Source organism: Topomyia yanbarensis, chromosome 2 (assembly GCF_030247195.1).
Source record: "Topomyia yanbarensis strain Yona2022 chromosome 2, ASM3024719v1, whole genome shotgun sequence".
Taxonomy (NCBI): Eukaryota; Metazoa; Arthropoda; class Insecta; order Diptera; family Culicidae; genus Topomyia; species Topomyia yanbarensis.
In genome coordinates, this window is record NC_080671.1 from 372,235,986 (window position 1) to 372,259,525 (window position 23,540).

Consider the following 23,540-nt stretch of genomic DNA (forward strand, 5'->3'; position numbering starts at 1 on the left):
CCCATATTATGAGAGAAATCTTCAATAAACAGACTTGTATTACTTTGAGAATTTACTGAATGTATGGTCTAGCTTGATATTTTCTTGTTCGTTTTCTGTTGTGATCTGTGTTCAACGAGTAACAGCTCCGGAATTTCTTCTTAAAGGAAATTATGAAACCTGGTTTTGTTCTTTTTTTCTAAGATTATGTGAAGTGTGTTCGATTTGGAAATAAAATTTGAGGACAAGCCAAAATCTGCATCTATAAATTCTGTTGAAATTAATCTACCGCAAAAGATAACAAACATGGATCCAAAACTAAGAGCTTTTTTATCTTTCAATCATCTTTCTTTTAATGTTGATGAAATCATTAGCAATGAAATCCGTCGTTTATTTCAATGACTCGAACTGTCTACTTTAGTTTATTCAAATATAAAGCTTTGAATTTAAGCCAATTGTATTTTACCAGGCAGAATAGGATCAGGAAGAAGGGTCATTCTAGTTTACATTGGCTATCTCCTAGAGCGAGAAAAGAAATGAAAAAGGCATAATAAAATCCATTACTACATTTATCAACATCTTGAAAAGGTGTAAGATTATCGAATAAATTTGGTCATCACCTTTAAACATCTCCTTGTTCATAAAGTGTCATTTTCGCCCAAGACTCGGAGGAATCTGAAAATATATTTTTTCTGCTGAGAATGGGACTTTTTATACATTGAAATTTATCTGAATTTACTGTTCATTTAAACCCAACATTTTTTGTAAGTCCTTGTTAATCGACTTCTCATCTAAAAACTGATAAAATTTTAATAACTTTCTAGGGTGATTTTACATCGATTTATAGCATTCTTCGAAGTTGTAGACAATGAGATTGTTCATTAGATTCTCACTTTTAGTATTTTTTGAATGTCTATAGTGACAATTAGTAGCAAAAAATACGAATTAATTTCTGTCCTTGTTAATCGACTTCTCATCTAAAAACTGATAAAATTTTAATAACTTTCTAGGGTGATTTTACATCGATTTATAGCATTCTTCGAAGTTGTAGACAATGAGATTGTTCATTAGATTCTCACTTTTAGTATTTTTTGAATGTCTATAGTGACAATTAGTATCAAAAAATACGAATTAATTTCATTAAAAAACTTAAGTTTCCCATAAAAAAAACTTTAAAATAAAAAGTTGTTCTAGACCCCCCGACAGAATATTTTAATTTTACTTTCAAATGAAAGGGAAAAGTCCATTCTTTCATATGTTGAAGTTTCATAGATGCCGAATTTTTTTGAATAAAGTTGTTCGATAAAGACACCGTGCTTAATGAATTGTCGCTTCAGTGCAGTTTGCGCAAAGTTGTAGTCGTGTGTAAACAATGGGTGCTTGCGAGCAGAGATGCCAGATTTGAAGATTTGTCTTCATTTTGAAGACATTTGAAATTTTGTGAAGACGTGTTTTTCGATTTGAAGACAAATTTGTTCGGATGTCTGACTGATTTCTGGCAGAATTATAGCTCAAAATCAATAACCGATTCAGAATCTTGGCCTTTGAAGACAAATGAAGACATTTTTTTTATGAAATGTGAAGACATTTGAAAAATATACCTGGTATCCCTGCTTGCGAATGAAAGTCATAAGCGAACGACATTTGCAATCACTTGAATTCAAAATTTAGATCGTTGAGGTAGAGTATAAACGATTATTGTAAATAACAGTATAGTCCACTCTTGCAAATCTCATACGAATCATAGAAGACACAAAACGTATGCCATCTCGCGACGAAAAAGCATACTTATCTATCATTTCTAGCTCACCTGCGTTTAACGTGTACTGTGAAATAACCTGTCAAAATGGAATCGATATGCAGGGATGCCAGGTACACAGATTCTGTGTTACACAGATTTTCGATGTGCTGCACAGATTTTTAAAACTGCACAGAATTCCACAGTTCACGGCAAACATATGATCACGACGTGAAAGCTAGTTTATAGTCCGGGAAATGGATCACGGGATCCCAGTTAAACCTATTCCGGAACCGGTTCGGATTTCTGAATGGAGTCCGTATGGTTTCCAACTGAAATACAACAACCGATTCCGACTTAATTGGTTTCGGAATCGGTTGTTGCATTTGAGCTGGATTCCATACTGACTCCATTCAGGATTCCGAATTGTTTGACCGGGATTCCGCATGGGATTTGTGTCGGAATTTGATCAGGGAAAATCTCTGCTGAGATCTCTCCAAACTGTCAAATCAAAAATTCTGCTGCTTCTAAAAATACCAACAGTATTGCGAATTTTACCTTCAGATAGACTCACAGCAAAATAATTTTGTCACGAAAATATGCTCACACCGCATTTACTTCTACAAAAAACTCTACAAGTCTCTTGATCAAATGTGTGTATTTAGCATTATTAGGTTTGCTTCAGTACCAGGAGTAACCGGAAGTACTCAGGAGAAAATCGTTCCTGTAGTCTCTTCTTCTCTTTTTTCTTATGGTAGAAAACCGGAGTAAAAAAGAGCAAGCAAGAGTGATTTCTGTGTACTGGAACAAACCTATTATTTCCTTTATTTCTACAAAACTATCTTAAGAATGACGTCACGTGGTTTTTTCCAATGTTTCCACCTTGTACTATTGCACCGTGGGCAACTACTGATGAAGTTCTGTCATTTGCATATCAGAAAATTTGTAGTGTACTAATGATCTTTTGTGTCATCGCGGCGCTAATGTGATGTCTTTTGTGAAACAGAGGAGTGAACCATATTGTTAATTTAAAATATTTGTAATTAGTCATATCTGGCCCAAACTTCATAGAGACTTTGTCCCCCGAATGCTTCATAGAATGCTACAATTCTTCTACTGTGTATCCCGGTGAAGCTCAATTGCAAGAGTATTGTCTATCCCGAGATAAACTAGCGTTTCGTCGATTTGTTGCTATATCTGTCACACATGAGTGCGAACGAAACAAAAATAAACGTCAAATCGTTTTAAAAAAATAATAAAAATTGCTAAGTAAATTTTAAATTTTATGAACTCAATAAATATTATAATCAAATGTTATTTTTTTCTAATGAAACGTGATATTGAGAGATTCACAGAAACGTACACGCCGCACCAACTACTTACTAAAGACCGCTCTAAGGGTACCAGTGTGTTTTTGGTGTAACTAGTACTTGTATTTGCTATTTTCTGTAGTAAAAAGCCTCCCATTTTGGTTTAAACGCAAGAGCAATTTTTAAAACAGAATTTAATTGGTAAGTATAGCTCAATAAACCAATTTTGTCAATGCTGTAATCTGAAAAAAAATTTTGAATTTTACTGAATGTGGTGAAATTGGCACCACTTGCATCTGGTATACTCAACCTGTACAAAACGTTTCATAATGCAGGGTTGATTTTAACATAACATTGTCACATTTTCCCACACGATTGGAGACAAGCCATCCAATAACTAGGAAAACCAGCCTCCGAACACAATTCGTATCGACCGATCGCAATGCTGTTCTGTATCCGAAAGTTGTTCGAGAAAATGATCTTATTCCGCCTCGACAATATGGTCGAAGCAAATGGCTTACTGTCAGCTACATAATTTGGCTTTCGCAAAGGCAAAGGGACTTTCGCAAAGGCAAATGTTTTGCGTTGCCGAAATTCAAATGGTCCAAGCTAGCAAAGAGCAGATGGCATCAATGTTTTAAGATATTAAGGGGGCTTTTGATTCAGTTTCTATCAACATTCTTTTAGAGAAGCTGCACCAGCATGGTCTTTCAACGACTCTACATGCATTTTTCGCATGGTGACCTATCGACATCACAATTTAGTTACATGGGGCTTCCTCAAAGCTCATGTCTAAGCCCCTGTTATACAATATCTATGTCAACGACATCGATGATTGTCTTGACAACTCCTGCACGCTAAGGCAACTTGCAGACGATGGTGTGGTTTCTGTTATAGGACCCAAAGCTGTCGCCCTATAAGGACCACTGCAGAATACCTTGGACAATTTGTCTACTTGGGCTATTGAGCTGGGTATCGAATTGTCTACGGAGAAAACCGAGCTAGTTGTATTTTCCAGGAAGCGTGAACCAGCACAACTACAGCTTCTATTAATGGGTCAAACTATTGCTCAGGTCTTTACAGTAAAATATCTCGGGGTATGGTTTGCCTCTAAAGGTACCTGGGGATGCCACATTAGGTATCTGAAACAAAAGAATTCAGTATCGTTGTTTGAGTATCGCATTAGGATGCATGCACTTGACCCATACGATGAGTCTCGAAGTCCTGTCGGGCGTTCTACCGCTGAAAAATCGATTTTGGGAACTCTCATATCGATCGCTCATTCGATGCGATATCTTGAATCCATTGGTTATTGAAAACTTCGAGAGGCTTGTTGAGCTCAATTCACAGACCCGTTTTATGTCCTTGTACTTTGACTACATGGCGCGAACTATCAACCCTTCTTCCTACAATCCCAACCGTGCTCATTTCCTAAATACTTCTGAATCTACTGTTTTCTTCGATACATCCATGAAAGAAGAGATTCGTGGAATACCAGACCACATACGCCCACAAGTGGTCCCAAACATTTTTTATAATAAATTCCGAGAGGTCGACTTCAATCCAAAGTTCACCGCCCCTTACAAACTCAATGACCCTGCTTCAGTTTACACCGCAGAACTAGCTGCTATTCAGTATACTCTTGGGGTCATCGACACTTTGCCACAGACCATTATTTCATCGTTTCGGATAGCCTCAGCTCCATTGAAGCGATTCGTTAGATGAAACATGGAAAGCACTCTCCGTACTTTCTGGGGGAAAATACGGGAACTCCTTGGTGCTTTATCTGAAACATCTTTCCGTCGGATTACCTTGGTTTGGGTCCCTTCTCATTCCTCCATCTCGGGCAATGAGAAGGCCGACTCTTCAGCTAAGGTGGGTGCTTTAGAAGGTGACATATATGAAAGACCAATTTGCTTCAGCGAATTTTTCAGTATTTCTCATCAGAGAACCCTCGAAAGTTGGCAAACTTCAGGGAGCAATGGGGAACTAGGAAGGTGGCTACATTCGATAATTCCTAAGGTATCGACGAAACCTTGGTTCAAGGGGATGGATGTGACTACATTCGTGTGATGTCTCGACTTATGGCAAATCACTACACGCTGGGCGCGCATCTCCGGCGTATTGGGCTCGTAGATAGTGACATCTGCGTTTGTGGCGACGGCTATCACGATATTGAACATATTGTTTGGGTGTGTACCGAGTATAGCTCTGCCAGGTCTCGACTGATTGTTTCCCCTATTCCCCTACGTGTCTCTTATCTACCTGTTTTTAAAGTCCGTTGATGCCCAGGTTTAGACCACTTTTTTCTCTCTTTTTCAGAAGTTGCTAAACCATATCGTCTGCGCTAGATGTCACCGCGGTCTGAAAACCTGTTCCAAAATGATTCCCTGTGGACCTAAGAAGGACAGGCCGGCGTCCCAGCTCATGGTGTCTTGGCAGCGCCAATTCTCCGGTTGCCATGAGGCTGCAAGCTCGTCTTCTTCGTTATTCCCTGTCATCGCTGTCTGCACTCTCCTTCATACCCCTCAACAGTTTGCCTTTTCACAGTGTTAGTTGCTGAATCCATTTCTCATTTAAAAATACCGTACCGTATTTCTATTACAAAAAATGCCAATTTTAAACCATAGCTATTTAAAAGATTTTTTGTAAAGTGACATGCTTTCCTAGTTTTAAGATAGATGTAAAATTTTTTATAAAAAATATTGTTTCCCCTATTGTATATAAATTGTTTTCCTAGTTTTAAGATAGAGTAAAAATTATATAAAATCTCTTATGTCCTGAACTGTATTTCTAGTTAATGATACCTGTAGCTACTATATTAAAAAAAAATCAAAATTGTATTCTCCTAGTTCTATGACATTAATAATGTAAATACAAAAATAACGTATTCGGCACCGTAAAGCTAACGCATTCGTTCCTACTAAATAAACGAACTGATAAAAAAATGGGTTGAATCGATAATTCTCAGCGAACTTTTTATGAAGTTTTGCATCTTTAAGATAACACGCACTCTTCACACGTAAATCCGAAACCAGAAGCGGGAACAGAGTGAAATTCAATAAGGAAACTTTGTACCTTTCGTTTCAGATCAAGTTTGATGAAATCGGTTCGGCCGTCTCCGAGTAACCGAGGTGCAATTGTTGGTCAAATACATGCATACACAACACACAGATATTTTGGGAACAAGAAGGAACTGAGTCGAGTGATATACCCTAGTAACAATTGAGGTTTTATGGTAGTTTTATAGCCTCTCATAAAACTTAGATTGCTCTTGTAGCATGCTATAAAACTTCAATTGTTACTTGGGATAAGAGACTCAGCTCTCCGGGCCTCGGTTAATCAGTCGATTTTCAGAGTGATTACATTGCCTTTCTATAGAAGAAAGGCATTCAGAACCCAATGCGGTCCTCATACTCGAAAACAATGACAACCCTAGTGGACGGTAGTAAAATCCTCATGTGACCTTAGAAGCGAGTTACATACCCATTGAACCGTATCGCTACCTCGGTCTTAGTACAACCTACTATTCTGGCACCTAAAGTGGTCTTGTGTAAAATAAAGTACAACAAGCACTAGTAAAATATTGAAATTTTCTTGCCGAGAAAAGCCGAACGGTCACCGTTCTTCAGTTTGGTTAATAGTGTGGATATATAGAACGTGAGTCGGTTTCAAACGGACTTATTCGCTCAGAAATAGCGCACCTCCAAAGTCGCGTCGATTGTTTTGCTTGCTCAATGTTAAATATTAATGAGCGTTCGTTCGGTCGAAGAACTTTCGATTAGTGACACCAGAAAAGTGTTTGGATAACTAAAATAGTTTTACACAATGTTTATTTCGAACAGTTAACTAGTTTCGCTTGCGAGTTAGATCTAAGTCTTAAAGTGTTGCAAACGAGTTAAAAACTAGGATAGTGAAAAAGTCTATCATTATGGCTCTAGTATTACGATCGATATTTAACATTTACACATTCTATTTCGAGGAGTATAATGGTGTGTGACCAGTTCTTATCACGCCGAAAAGAAAGCCATTTTAATGTGTTTTTCTTTTTTTTTTTTTCTCCGAATAGATCCTAGAGTGGAACAATTTCCTCTACTGGGCTCTCCCTGGCCGGTAATACTGTTGATAATCCTGTACATCAAGTTTGTCAGCGAATGGGGTCCAAAGCTGATGGAACATCGCAAACCATTCGGTCTGAAAGGACTAATGAACGTTTACAACGTATCGCAAGTCCTGCTAAATTTGTACATCGGTCTGACGGGATTTTATAATTCGTACTTTACTGATGATGATTACAGTTGGGTTTGCGAACCAATCAACCAGAAGGTTACCCCGGCCAGACGGAAGCTCATTTTCGTGACATATTTATATTTCTTGTCGAAAATCGTGGACTTGCTTGATACTGTAAGTGATTGGCATAACAAAAGTGTGAATTGAATCATGAATATCGACAAATTGCAGGTATTCTTCGTGCTGAGAAAAAAGAACAATCAAATAACCTTTTTGCATATATATCACCATGCGGGAATGGTAGCAGCTACGTATGTTTTTAACAAATTTCTTTCAGGTAAGTTTTACACGCTTGGTTTAAATTTTATTCAATTCATACATACAAAGGGTGATTGCGTTTCTCATTGACCTTATTAAACAAGACGCCGTACTACTACGCGACGAAACAAAAAAAAAACGGTTCCTAGTTTCTTGAGCTGTATGATAATTATATTATAATATGGTTTAGAAAAGCTTTTCAATTAGCATGTGAATAAAAAAAACATGACCAAGAACTAGTCACCTATTTCTAGGGGTTAGGTACTCGCTGAAGGTTCTTTATTTGATTAAATTTCCCATACATACCCTCCTCTCACTGTTCTACTTCAGTTTGAATTATTAATAAATTTCCACGAAGAAAACAAAAACCAAAGCTTCGAGCTATTGAGTCCAAGAAAAAGAACAGGTTGTTTTTCTGTTACTTTATAACACAACTCAGTTTGTGAGTTAATTAAAATATCAAAACAAAGTATTATCTTCATTCGTGTTGTCAGGTTGAAAAAAATCTCTCTCATCCAAAGTATAAACCATACAGTCCACGAATCCTTGGGCGCAAGATAGCACATGGCGATGCTTACGAACTTTCTAATTCAAGGTATGATAACCCTTAACCACTACACTAATTGCCATGAAAATATTTTCAAAATATTCGTCTAACAACGAGAATTGTTGAACGAATATGAAAGCATTCATTTTCCTCGTATTATAACTTGCATTATAATTGCAAACCGCTTCACATGCCCAGCTACAGTACAGGGTTCATGTGATACGAAGAAGCTGGTGGAAGAAACATTGTCTTCTCCCAGCACCCAACATAAATTGCTTGGATTATGTGCCGTATCTCTAAAGTACAGGATCACAGCCCACACCTTGTCCGGGAAGAAAAAGCGGGAAGTGCAAGAACCAATAAGCAGCACATCATCGTTGGCAAAACAAACTTTTCCTGCCCTCGGTGCGGGTGAAATGGCTATGCAATCTGTGGGATACATTTTTAAACAGGACATTAAATTTATATATTTTTTTTTCATTTCGGAACCATGCGCTGGGTCTGATACAACCTGGTGCACGGGAGCTGAAGACGAAAAGGAACACATAATCGAGCTTGGATTGCTGTAAAAAGCGAAGTCTGTTATTATTTTTGGAGAATGTGAAAATGTTGATCTGGACTGACAGTTTCCGAAACGTAAAATGTTCAAGCAGTTCATAAAGCATTTTTGCTATTGCCAAATTTATATAGGTGCATTCCGAAATACACCTTATATAAAACTGGATTAATTGCCAATTTGGCAGCACTATCGCTAAAAACTTTTATTTTTTTTCTAGATTCCTTGAATAATTTCCTTCACAAAGTGGATTGAACTGTAACAAATAGTGTCGAAGATATGACCAATATAAAATCAAGGTTTTTGAAAATTTGTAGCCAGGATTGCCCCCAAGAGGTGGTTCGTTCAACCAACACAAACCTTAGGATTACTATATATTAACCTTAGATGAATAATTCCCTTGGAATTGCATCATACAGCAGAATTCGATTACGCGTGCCTCGGTAACTTCACGCGGAATGATCCATATTTATTTTGCTTTAAAATTTTCGTCGAGATTTTCGTATCTCTGTTGAATTTTTAATGTAAGCATGTGTACAAATATGTCATATGAAAACTAATATTACCTGTTTTGTAATGATATTATTGAAAATGCATATTTATTGTAATCCCCATAAAAGCATAAGAGTCCCATTTTCAAAAATAGCAAACCAAGAGATTTGCATTTTCATTGAGCCTTATGGATGGGACAACCATGGTTTGGTATTTTTTCGATATTTTCTAAACAAACCTGGTAATTGGTGATACAGAATACAATCCAATAGATAACTCATTTTCGACAAAAATCCATATGACTCTTATGTTTTTATGCGCAGTGGATTGGTGCGAAAGTTTACGAAAAATAACGGATCAAAGTCCAAAAGTATCCACATATTAGATCCCGGAAAAAGTCTCCCAAAAACCCCCTGAACTATCAGTGGGGGATGCTAGTATAATGATTCTTCTAGATTATAGCGAAAGTTTCAGTTGCCTATATTTGCTCTATGCTGAGAACGCTTCAGTTGGAATTTCAATGGCAGTCACAATTAGTAGTCTTTTTCACGGTATTGGTTTGTATAGTACTCATAAATTCATTTTTTTTGGTTCAGTGTATTATTACCGAATAGTTATTTTCATAAATCGCTCCAACTATTTTTGATTTTTGACGAGATTTGGGAAGTTTTTATCGTTGTTGATCGTATTAACCCTAGAACGGTGCACTGGGATACAAATGCACCCCACGCCTTCTTTGGAGCCGCGTAAATACGAGAATTCGGCAGTTATCGATCTGGGACCCTAACCATAATTCAATTTAGAGTTCCTAGTAAGAGTAGGAAAAGGTGGTATAGCCAGTTTGCTTATAGCCTTCGTGGAAGCAGGTGTCAAAGTTGGCGTGGGGTATATTTGTACCCCAGTGTACGGTTGCCGTTAGTGTTTCGTCAAGTTTCGTGCTGTCAGTGGAAATATGACTAGTGACAATACCAGTTTAAATACTGGTTGTTTTACTACGTAAGTAACAATTAGTATCATAAAATCGTTTTTAATCATTTATTCAATTAATTAAATTTAATTTTGAAGTGGAAAAACCCGTTCTCATTTTTGCTGATTTTTATCGTTGTATTGTTTATTTTTTATAGTTTTTCAAAACAATGGCTCGCAAGTATAATTTGCGCACAGTAACTGCGTGTTACCAATGTATTACTGGTCAGAAATATTTTTTTTCATTTGGTATTTTCCAAAACCAGATTTTTATACTTTAACTCTTTCAAATAATTGCACTTTTACAAAAATATCGAAATTTCATTTTATGCCGTTTCTAGACCATTCTTTCAACTTCTGGAATCATTTAATTTTTTTTCAAATCGGTTGAAAATTCACAAAGTTATAGTATTTTTGTGAAAAAGTCAAAACTGCGATTTTTTTCACTTTTTGCCTTTCTCGTATAGAAAGGTTATGCAATCGCTCTAAAAATCGTCAACCTAATCCCGGCCGGGAGGGCCGAATGTCATATGCCATTCGACTTAGTTCGTCGAGATTGGAAAATGTACCCAGTACACGTGCTATTAGTAGATGCCAAGCTACCACACGGGGTGTACTGGGGTGTGTCGGGCTCTCATGGTGACGTCGCCATGATTTGGTAATACCGACTAAACTCCGTTGGGTACCGCCATTGTTCCCCCCAAGGACTACCTCTCGGTATTACTCCTGGGGGGATGGCTGTACTTGATGTACTCACTCACTCTGGCTCACGCGTTCATACGTCCTGTATGAGGCTTACTTGGGTGCTCTCTTTGTCACACCTTGATTCACTCTCTGACACTCCACATGAGGCTTACTTTTGTGCTCACCTTTTTCGTTCCTTGCGAGGCTGACTTGAGCGCTCGCGTTTTTCATTCCTTGCTAGGCTTACTTTTGTGCTAGCCTCTAACATACCATGTGAGGCTGACTTGGGCATCATCCTCGATAGTGCCGCAACAGCAGTCGACGCTCTAAAAATGAGTAACTTTTAAAAATGGTCAAAAATGCACTTTTTTAAACTTTGGTCGCTTGCAGCACTAAAAATTCTACATATGATCGACACATATTATATGTTTTTGGAAAGGACATCTCGGCATCTTTCAACCTGCATATTGACTAAATTAATTGAATGATTTTGACAAGAAATATTGACTAAAAACTACAAAAAGTGCTTAAAAACGAGTTTTTTGAGAGAATCGCAAAATCACTTCTTTGAACAAAAAAATGAATATTGTTTTCGTGTTCAGCGACCCAAAATTAGTCTGAAAAATACTTTTTCTTGAAGCTTCATTTTTCTTGTAAACTAGTGTAATGACTCCGAGAGACTTCAGACACCGCTGTGAGGTGATCACGACTTCTCCCACATGGATAACTGCATGTTGTGCCGACTTGCGGTTGTTGACGATAACTACCTCCGTCTTATGCTGAGCGAGCTCCAGGCCTCTCGCGCTCATCCACTCCTCCACCGTTTTGATCGCGTGTTTTGCAGTTAGTTCTGCCTCAGGGATTGACTGCCCATAAACATCCAAGGTGACGTCTTCGGCAAAGCCGGCGATCTTGACCCCAGGAGGGAACTTCAGTCTCAGAACCCCGTCATACATGAGGTTCCATAGCACCGGGCCTAGGATCGAGTCCTGCGGGACTCCGGCGGTAATCGGAACCCTTTTCTGACCGGCATCGGTCTCGTATAGCAGTACGCGGTTCTGGAAGTAGCTTTCCAGCATCCGGTACAGACCCACCGGTAGGCTAAGCCGGTGTAACGAGAGCGCGATGGCATCCCAGTTTGCGCTGTTGAATGCGTTCTTCACGTCAAGTGTCACAAACGCACAGTATCGAATGCCTCGCCTTTTTCGTTTGATCGCTATTTCGGCAGTCTTTATCACTGAGTTGATAGCGTCCACCGTGGACTTACCCTTCCGAAAGCCAAACTGATTGCTTGACAGGCCGTCCGTACCTTCTGCGTACGGGGTTAGCCTGTTGAGGATGATTCTCTCAAGCAATTTGCCAGTCGTGTCGATCAGACAGATTGGTCTGTACGCCGATGCGTCGCCTGGCGGCTTCCCGGGCTTCGGCAACAACACCAATTTTTGCCTTTTCCATCTATCGGGGAAACGGCACTCGTCAAGGCACCTCTCCATAGCTAGCCTGAACATGTTCGGGTTCGCTATGATCGCTGCCTTGAGAGCGCTGTTTGGAACTCCATCCGGCCCTGGAGCTTTGTTCATTGCTAGGGAATTAGCCACTGCGAGTAGTTCTTCATTCCTCACCGAAGCCACCATTTCGGCCGTGCAGGTGGCCAGGGGCGTGTGGCTCGAGACGGGAAGAGTGCTTCGATAATCGTCGCCAACCGGTCCGGAGACCGTTCTGGAGGTAAAGACCCCCTTTGGCCTTGGCCATCACGATTCTGTAGGTGTCACCCCACGGATTCGCGTTGGCACTCTCACACAGGTTGTCGAAACTGGCTCTCTTGCTGCTTTTAATGTATGTATGTGTGTGTATGTGTGTATGTGGAAAAAAATATCACCTCTGTTTCTCAGAGATGGCATCGACTAAGTTTGTGGTCGATTTACACAAACTTAGTCTCAAATGAAAGGTACAACCTTCCCATCGGCTACTATTGAATTTTTTGTTGATTGGACTTCTGATTCCGGAATTACGGGTTGAAGAGTGCGATCACACAGTAAATTCCCATATAAACTGAAATGAAAAATTGTCAAAGGGGGGAGCAAGGAAAAATTTCAAAATCGAATTTGTATTTTGAATGCCAAATGACTTTAAAATGCATGAAACTTCGAGATTTGATGCAATCTCAAAAAAAATTTTTTTTTGCGAATGTTGACTTTTTTGACTTAGGCACATTTTTGCCTTTCTCATATAGAAAGGTTATGCAATCACTCTAAAAATCATCAACCTAATCCCGGCCTTTTTTGGCTTGTGTAGGCTTAGGTAGGAGTATGCAGTAAGGGGTTGCTACTTTAAAATTATAACTAGTTTGAAATTTATTAACGGATCTTCCTCCTTCATCCGCCGTTGGTTTCAAGCGATGTTTCAGTGTCGACACATAGTATCTCAAAATCGTGGCAGTCGATCCATTGTATGTACTATATGCAAATCATACTGAATATGTAATATACATTTCCACCATTGTACTGAACATAACCAGCTATGGAATCGTAGTTTGAACAAATGAGAAAGGCACAAGTGGACAACTAGGTGGATTAAAACCGGTTTTTTTGTTTCAACCAATTTATGTATCATTGATTCAATAAATTACGTACCTTCACTTACACAGCTGTTTTTGCAATTAAAAAATAAAGAAAATGATGTATTATACATTTCTTTTGTTTGCATTTTTACCTGCGAAAATTGCGATCAAAAGCGTGGGGTACATTTGTACCCCAGTGCAACGTTCTAGGGTGAAAAATGCAAGTGCAACGTTCTAGGGTTAAACGAATGAGATCGCATTCTCAAATCGGCACGCATTATAGCAAGTGCATGCGATCACTGCACGAAAACCGTCAAATCGGACGACGACTTTATAGAATGCATGGGCTTTTGCAAAAATGTGGTACATATGCAATGTGGGAAACGTTTTTGAAAAAAACTAGCGGCAACCCAAATTTATTTTGGATGTGCAATGAATGTGTAAAACTGATTGGCGGACTGATTTGACCCACAGATGGTACGTATGTAAATATGATGACGGGAAATTTGGGATCCGTCAAAATACAGGGATTTTTTTAGTTTTTAAGAAAATTTCTCCAATATCTTCAAAACGGAACCCAAAATGGCAAAACCACATTACTGCCGTGATACGCATAACTGTCCCATCTGCATAGGAAACCCATAGCAAATGGGACTGTTATGCGGATCACGGCAGATTAGGTAAGTTAAAGAAATCTATCAAAGCTATTACTGCAAAAATCTTAGGTCACTTGAATAGTTTTAATCGCCGTGTGTTGTTCCCGCGTGTCTGAACTATTTTGGAGCATCCGGAAGTTCTACCACCTTTTTCAAAGTTCCCTCGTCTGGCTATCCAGTGTTTCATAAATGGAAGCAGTTCTTGCACTTATCCGGGAAGCGCACCGAAATTATATGTGCGGCTCATTTTACATCGACGAATATTATTGCAAGTAAGATAAACTACGAAAACCGCATTATCGGATGGACGGATTCTCCGACGTAATCTAGGATGTCCACAATAGAAATTTGCACATCATAGTCGGAATCCGGAAAAATTACATAACCTTTCACTTCCTTCATAAAAATTAAAGTATCATCCTTTTTGTAATTGCAGGCCTGATCGACAGGTGTCTCACAACACGTTTTAGTTTTGCTTTGATTCTTCAATAAAGTTCGCTCGCTTTCGCGACACCGTTTCTTCGCTTGTATGTGTTATCGCTGCTATCGCTGGGAAAACGTATGACGTCTGTGCTGAACTAAAAGCTGAGTTATCCAAAAATAACCAGCAAATTTCGCACCTCGCTAAGAAAGTTTCAACAGCTATTCCAGTCCGGCCTAACTCCGGTACCTCTTGATCACCTCAGAAACGTCGTCGCTAGGATGGCCCTGATCCGAGCAATAGTCTTGTTGGCGGTCGAAAGCTAGTCGATAATAGCAACATTCTTACGGTTCCATCTACCGCACCGTTGCTCTGGCTATATCTTTCCCGCTTTCATCCCAGCGTTAGCAAGGAGACTGTCGAAAAAATGTCCAAAGAAGGACTAAATTGTAACGAAGAGATAAGGTTATTCCGCTTGTTAAAAAAGGCATAGACGTCAGTACTTTGAACTTCATATACTTCAAAGTTGGAGTTCACCCAAAGTACAGTGATGCAGCTCTTTCCCCTGACACGTGATCACAAGGTATACTGTTAAGGGAATTTGAGGATAGCCGTACCCAAAAAATTTGGAGCCCACTGACTGGGTTTCTTCTGCCTTCAGAAGAAGCATGTCCTTCTCTAATGCAATCAAAGGTCCTGTAGAGGACTCCGCAACGATTGGCAATGCCACTATACAAAGCTACACCGCCATTCTGAAGCAGTGTCGATGCTGATCGCATACTGGGATGCAACGCAGTTGGTTCTAAGGAAGCCCTCGATCCCTCCACTATAGTTGAGCCCTTGCCACCAGCGTTCAGCAGTCGTCCCGGTCCTGAATGTGTGGGTGGAGAAGGAGTCTGCCAAGCCGCCTTTCTCGGCAAGTATTTTACAAATTGTATCGATACAACGCTTGAACCGATTCACGCTTCTAGCTCACCGTCTGACTCTCGCCGTAAGCTACTACCGTCCCGTTCCTACTCTCTGCATCGCGCCATCGGGGTTCAACGCACACTGGGACGCACCGCAGTTGGCACTATGGAAGCCCTCGATGCCCCCGCCACAGTTGAGCAATTGCAGCCAGCGATCATCAGTCGTCCTGGTCCTGTGTGTGGGATGGGTGAAAGGGTCTTCCAACCAGCCACAAATAGCAAGTATTCGTCTGATCCGAACATTTGAAGCGCTGATGCATTCTTCGCTTCCAGAAATTTGCCTTTTGCTCCGACATTTTGTGACCAGATGTCAGCCAAGTATCTTGCTCTGTGCTGAACCTGATTCGTCCTCCAACAACATCGAGGTTTACTACCGGAATGTTGGTGGCTTAAATTCATCAACGGACAGCTATTTGCTCGCGACCTCGGGCTGCTGTTATGATGCCATCGCATCGCCTTGACCGAGACGTGGCTCGACAACCGTGCTGTGTCTCGCCAGGTGTATGGTTCAACATTCTATGTCTACTGCTGTGACCGCAACGCCCTTAACAGCTAAAAGACATCAGGTGGTGGTGTGCTTATCGCCGTTCGCCATGGTATAATCAACGATGAGCGGTGGGCGAGCTACGAGCAAGTGTGGATATCAGTGAAACTTGCCGATCGCAATCTCTTCCTGTTGTGTATTTTCCACATGACAGAATTCGTGATTCCAGTCTGATCGATGTACATCTTTCCTCTGTTTCTTTCATCATCTCGATCGCCGCCCGTCTGATTATATTGTTATACTGGGCGACTTAAATATACCTGGCTTGACGTGGTTTCAGGCAAGTAATGGATTTCTACGATTGGATATCGAAAAATCTTCGCTTATCAACAATGCCAGTTGTATTCAGCTATAGCAGCGCAACTATTCGGCAAATTAATAATGTTATCAACGAGAATGGACGTACATTGGACCTCTGCTTTGTAAGTGTCCGGCACCACGCTCCGCACTGCCCCGCCTCCTTTAGTTCAGCATGTGCGTCATCATCCCCCACTACATCTTGTACTCGCTGGTAACCTAGGTGTGGATTTTGAAGACGTCTCAAGCTCTATCGTCTACGATTTTAAAAACGCTGACTACGACAGCATCGTTAGCACGCTGTTGGATATAAATTGGGACGAAAATCTTAAAAATGACGACGCGAATGGAGCAGCGATGACGTTTTCTAATATTCTTAACTACCTAACCGACCGTCATGTGCCAAAACGAACAATAAGCACCAATCAACACCCTCCCTGGCAATCAACTTTCCTTAGAAGTTTAAAAACTGCCAAACGAGTTGCATTTAAAAAAATCTCGAAACATAAGCCACTTGCACTACGAAACCACTACTTTCAACTCAACCACGAATACAAACAGCAAAGCAGACGCGCCTTTTGTAGAAACCAGCGAAACGTCGAGCGTCAACTGAAATCTAAGCCCAAGTCGTTCTGGAAGTATGTGAATGAGCAGCGAAAAGAGTCCGGCTTACCATGTTGTATGTCGTTTAATGGAGTTTTAGGTTCCGACACTGAGGAATTTTGCCAACTGTTCTCTGACAAATTTTCAAGCGTTTTTGTTGACCCACTGCAACAAGTCGCTGTCGCCTCCAATTTAACTCCTTCTCTAGGACGAACCATCAACCGAATTTGTGTCGATAATGCTGCCATTCTTGCTGCAAATTCCAAGCTGAAAGCATCTAGTTCCCCGGGCCCAGATGGCGTTCCCTCGATTTTTGTCAAAATGTGCATCAGCGGGCTTCTTGAACCACTTCGACGATTCTTCGTGCTATCACTCACTACTGGAACATTTCCTTCCTGGAAAGCAGCGCACATGTTTCTAGTTCATAAAAAAAGAAACAAATCGTACATTGGCAATTACCGGGGAATATTGTGTTTAAGGTTGAACAGAGAAAGCGCTAAAATCGAAAACGAAAAAAGCAGTTTTTTCCACACCATGTGTTAGATCTTCATAAAAATCAATCCGCAGTACTGTAACAACATTCTACATAAGCTGATTGATTTTTATGAAGATCTAACACGTTTCGTTTTCGATTTTTGCGCATTCTCTGTCGAACCTTAAGTGCCGTATCAAAACTATTTGAGCTGGTTATTTTAGACCACGAAAACAAAATGTCATAATCATTCATACCCATCTCAAAGTGTTAAACGGTTTGTGAATGGTCCCAAACTGAATTCGAATCAGAATTGGTTATGGTAACATGAAACACAGTAAAACTTTCTAGTGTATTGAATCGTGGCTGATTTCCGTGGGAATTCGAGCTCAGGTGAAACAAATGTCTTCCAAAGATGGCCACGGTTCAGCTTACTCATTATGTCCTGTATGTAACAAAATGTTATATCGTTTCATATCTACAAATAAAAGGTATTACATCATTAAATGATTCCCAACCGAGTCAAAATTTTATTGTGGTATATGTATATGGCCTGCGTTAAGCCAAACCGAACTGAGCGCCATAAATTTTTTCATGTATTTTTCGTGCCAAAATTCATTTTTCGCTAACTTAGCGTTCACATAGAAAGTTAAAGAACGCTCACTTGCTTTCGTTTGCTATTTGACCTCCCAAAAAATAGTAGATATTGGTGTTTTCAGTTTAACATTAGATACTATAGCGATTTTACAGCATATACCTCAAAATGGCGCTTGGTCCTCTTTGGCTTAACACAGGCCATATGTAAAACAGAGTTATCACAAAATTTCTATTATAATACTTCGGTTTCTGTATTGTAATAAGTAGATGAAAACATTTTGAGTTCGACATTTTAACGAAAAAAGTAATCATCCAATAAAATCGAAATTGAATTAAAATCATTAGAAAACCTTTTATCACGGTGCTGTTGTCATATTATGTACACTGCATTGGGCATATCCCTTAAAAAGCATTTTCAAATTGAATTTTTTTACCATGCATAATTAACACAACCGGAACCATGTCCGGATCAATTATTTAGCAATTGGGTTCCACTGTCGGTGTGTTCAATTCGGCTGATCACTTTCCGCATGAGTTCGAAGAGTGAGGTGGGGGGCGGAAGCACATTTTTGCTATAGTCTTGTTTGTTTCGCTAACCATCTGAATATTTCACTTGGTCTCCTTCCAGGTAGCCACGCTACACTACTGGGGCTAATCAACAGTTTTGTGCACGTTATCATGTACTTCTATTACTTCCTGACCTCGTTCCGGCCGGAACTGAAAAATTCCTTATGGTGGAAGAAGTACATAACACAGGTTCAAATGGTGAGTATCCGATTCGCATACACGTAAATGTGTAGGTACCGTAAAACCGCGCAAAATTGGCCATTTTTGAGTATTCCGCATATTTTTTTACAAATCAAGTAGTTGTAATTGTTTATATTTTTTCCGGTACTCACAGATTGAAAACGTTCAACTTCTTATGTGACTTATACTGTTCCTTTATAAAAATAGAGTAATTTTTATGTTAATTTTCAATTTTTGATTTCGGGGCAACATTGATCAGCGGAATCATTGGAACGAAAAGAGAAATAACGTTCGAAAAATTGTGTAAATTGCATTCATGCCCGTTATTGTTACCTCCCGAAAGACGCAGAAAAGTTCTGTTGATTGAACATTGTTATTGTAAATTATTTCATTTTGCATTGTGTGAATTGTTTTGTTTCTTTGGGTATAGTTTCGTTCATCACGATTGTGTTGTGATATCTCACATCGCTTGCTTTTTTGACACTATTCCTCTTTCTTCTCTTCCAGTTCCAGTTTCTGATCCTCATGATACACTTTGGAGCTCCGCTGCTGCTCGGTTACTGTAACTATCCGACCTTCGTACTGTTTATCGGTTTCTCGCAAAACATATTCATGTTTACACTGTTCGCTGACTTCTACGTGAAAGCCTACCTCAAAGCGAGAAAGCGCGTCGCGGCGTAGAATCGGAAAGAAGTGACCCACCTTTACGTAGTACGCCTCATTCACTAGTACAAGTAGTCGATTAATTTTTCATGAGATGATGTTTAAATTTTAAGTAAGGGCGATTGCTTGTGCTCCGAAGAAATAGATTAAATTATAGATAAATTACCATTCGAAGTAAAGAGCGTTGTCATTGTTGCTTTGGCAGCATGTGTTGCGTTCCGATTCAATGTTTGGGTATGAAAGCCGAGAAGGTGTGTAATTTATACCGTTCCTTTCTAATAGCGATACTACGATACTTAGACTCTTAGCAGCTAGAAAGGGGAGGATCCATAAAAAAATCGGAGGGGGCCTGAAATTTCGATTTTGAAATATTCATTGTACAATCTATATATATATATATATATATATATATATATATATATATATATATATATATATATATATATATATATATATATATATATATATATATATATATATATATATATATATATATATATATATATATATATATATATATATATATATATATATATATATATATATATATATATATATATATATATATATATATATATATATATATATATATATAAAAGTCAATGTTTGTATGTATATGATTTATGGACTCCCAAACGGCTTAAATGATTGCCGTCAAAATTTATATATAGTAGGCATTCGTTCTAGAGCGTGTTTGTGTGCTATTGGTTTGGGATTATCTACCCGCCAGATGGCGCTTCGGAACAAATTCTGTTTTCCTCCTATTTCGTTGAAAGTCGCAGCAACGCGCGATGGGTATTGGCTAGTACTTTATATAAAACCTCATTTAATTAAAATCAGTTTTGGTGTTCGCACCTGGTTTGGAATGATATTGAGTTTAGAACGAATTTAAATTAGAAACTAATTTAAAGCTTCTCAACAAGTTTACCCCCAGGATCCTCCCCTGGATCCGCCAAAGCAGCTAGATAGTACAGGAACACCGAATATGTTCATATTGTTTGCATCATTAACCCTCAAAAAGGCCTGTGATGCCCGGTAGGTTATAATTCTTAGGTTTCAATCAACTTGTATAATTAGAAATAGAAATGGTCGATTGTTTTCGGGATTGCAATACTTTTAGTGATAAAACAACAAAACAGATGTTTTAATTTTAACTTGGGCCTATGGACGATGGTTTTCTAATTCACGACTTTAGTTGTCTTTTTGAGGGTTATAAGCAATGCAAATATTAAAAACAAAATCTGCAAAATTTCATTTGATTATCTGAATTCGGACATTCTGTTGACACCATAAGTTGCCCTTTCGTTTTCTCGGTTTAAAACAATTGTATCGAGAATTTAATGTCATTTTGTGACATTTGTTTCCCGCGCAAACGCTGCCTCTGGATGCAATAATTCAAACTAAGCAAATCGTTTATTTATTCACAAAAAGGTTAAGAAAAGTAAGCGTTCGGTAAGACCCAATAGAAGGATTCCATGAGAAACCGGCCGACCGCAAAATATGACCACTAATTTATACAGTAAAACTATCTGAGAACGAGTTACAGGGAATGAATACTGCATGAAAAAAATATACACTGAAAAAAAATGTTGTGTCATTTTTCACAAAAACAAAAATTTATGATAAAAATTCAAATTGCAAAAAAACCCATTCTTTATAATTTTTTTTACTTTGTCAACAATAACCTAACGAGAAAAGAAACATTTTAAATGTGATTTCATTATGCAGAAATTATCAGCAAAATGTTTTTCTAGCAATAACTTTATACATGTTTTTAAATATTATACTAATTGACATACAAAACTATAATTTTATTACAGAATATAATTCTAAGTATCATTTTAAATTAAAATATATTTACCAAATATCTTCCAAAATGCGATAGTTTTGGAATTTTGCTCCAACAAAAACAATTAATTCGTTTAACTATGTCCTTTTTATAAGTTATTCGCGTTACCTCATCATAAATTGTCAATGTTTATCGTTTTAAAGACATAAAAGAAGCTTTTTCAGTGTATTTGGATCATGGAGGAGCTTTCAATAAACAAGTTTTCCTAACAACTTTTGACAAAATTTTATAATTCATACTATTTACAGTCAAAAGTAGAATTTTATTTTTGAACATGATTCTAAACGCCATTTTAAATCCAAATGCTTATAACAAAAAAAATCTGAAATGGAGTAGTTCTCGAGATATTTTTAATTTTGTTTTAACAACACAATTATTTTGTTTTAATTTCAGAAGTTATTCGTGTTTCTTCATAAACAATAATTTGTTTTTCGTAAGGCCCATAACATTTGCTGTAACTTTCTCATTGGTGATATTGTAAACCGTTTGAAAGCTATACAAAAACAATCAAAATATTATTCAACCATAGGATCGGATGATTAGGGGGTCCTCTACTCGCGAAGCCTAAAGTAAGTAAAGTTTTGGGAAATTGGGTAATCTGCAATCAGAAAACTCATATTTTTTATAGTCATAGTCACGTTGGCTATGTTTAGACGAGAGGGATTTCTTTTATTTTATAATTTGTAAAAGTTATGTAACGATTTGTGAAAATTTCCAATATTTACGTTATTTTTTGGCCTATTAAGGACCATAAAAATGGAACAAATTGGCATTTTGCAAATCCCTCTCGACCATACAAAGCGGTATATTTTCTCAACGGTTGGAGAAAAAATTATTGAAATCGAACCAGTACTTCTATGAAAAGTCTTACTTGACCGCTTAAAAACACTACTTTCGGCAAAACGCGTTCAAAGATAAAGTACGGTGTATAACGTGATTGTAGTACCTTACTAGATTTACACTAGTACAACTAGCTACACTAGTTTACAAGAAAAATTAAGCTTCAAGAAAAAGTATTTTTTAGACTAATTTTGGGTCGCTGAACACGAAAACAATATTCATTTTTTGTTCAAAGAAGCGATTTTGTGATTTTCTAAAAAACTCGTTTTTGAGCACTTTTTGTAGTTTTTAGTCAATATTTCGTGTCAAAATCATTCAATTAATTTAGTCAATATGCAGGTTGAAAGGTGCCGAGATGCCCTTTCCAAAAACGTATAATATGTGTCGATCATATGTAAAATTTTTAGTGCTGCAAGCGACCAAAGTTTAAAAAAGTGCATTTTTGACCATTTTTGAAAGTTACTCATTTTTTAAATGATTTTTTTTTCGCCAAAAAACAATTTTTTTTCGAATCTTTTAGAATCTAAGATGACAAATAATATGTTTACGTTAATTTTAAGACTAATATTACTAACATCGGATGGAAAATGTTGATACTATGGCACATTGAGCGAAATGGAAATTTTATGATTTTAGCGGACCCTGCCCTGGTGCGGCGGTTTAGAGGGTGTAGCACTGGTCTCATAAGCCAGTCGTCAAATATTCGAGTCCCTATCGGGAAAGAGTCTTAGTGGGATCGTAGCACTAGCCACGTAATATTCTGTGAACTGAGAATCTGCTGTGAAGCCTGTTGAAGCAGAAGACTGAAATTCCTTTAATTCGTAAAATATGTACTCATCACAGACAAAACAAAAATTTTCCAACGATATTTCCACATTTTAAAAAGAGCACTTAGTTGTACAATGAAATATCCAAAACCATTCAAATGCCGCAGGATGGATGGATACAAGCTCGAGAAAGCAGTACCCAACACAAACAATAACTATCAAGTATAGAAGATTATTTCAGCCGAAAGTATGATTGTGCGAAAAATAAAAAGTTACAATTTTCACTCAGTGCTTCATACCATCTACATTTTTCATCTGACTTTTGTGACCATTGGATTAAAATTTATGCAAAAAGATTATTTATCTCATTAGATTCTAAAATAATTTTCTTCTGTCCTTGATTTATTACAAAAAAATACAAGAAATATGCATTTTTTTAAAAAAATGTCGAACATTAGACTTTTTTTACTTTGGTCGATTGTAATCATAATAAATGTACATTTCTCGACAAACATACGATTAAGGCTTGAAAGCCAACTGTCAAAATTCTCTTTGAAAGGAAATTCCGGAAAAACCGTTACTGGCTAAATGCAGTTCATAGCAGTTAATGCAAGAGAAAACTTTTTTCCTTTGTTTACAATAAACATCTGTGATTGGCGGGTAACAGTTTGAAATTTCATTACAAAGAGAATTTTGACAGTTGGCTTTTAAGCCGTAATCATATGTTTGTCGAGAT

General features: G+C 38.1%; 1 protein-coding gene across 1 annotated transcript; it reads left to right on the forward strand.

Annotated features, from left to right (window-relative positions):
* The first annotated feature begins 6,725 nt into the window (after window positions 1-6,725).
* LOC131681566 (elongation of very long chain fatty acids protein AAEL008004-like) lies at window positions 6,726-19,686 on the forward strand. Its single transcript, XM_058962405.1, has 5 exons — window positions 6,726-7,019; window positions 7,097-7,431; window positions 7,489-7,594; window positions 18,567-18,703; window positions 19,193-19,686. The coding sequence occupies exons 1-5, from the start codon at window positions 6,959-6,961 to the stop codon at window positions 19,364-19,366; spliced, it is 813 nt and encodes a 270-aa protein (XP_058818388.1). The 5' UTR covers window positions 6,726-6,958; the 3' UTR covers window positions 19,367-19,686.
* Window positions 19,687-23,540: the final 3,854 nt, after the last annotated feature.

Bases quoted from the DNA above. Each gene is read 5' to 3' on its own strand.
- LOC131681566 (XM_058962405.1), top strand. From the start codon at position 6,959: ATGGCTCTAGTATTACGATCGATATTTAACATTTACACATTCTATTTC. The intron at 7,020-7,096 runs GTGTGTGACCAG...TTCTCCGAATAG, and splicing joins CTATTTCGAGGAGTATAATG to ATCCTAGAGTGGAACAATTT. The intron at 7,595-18,566 runs GTAAGTTTTACA...GTCTCCTTCCAG, and splicing joins TTTTAACAAATTTCTTTCAG to GTAGCCACGCTACACTACTG.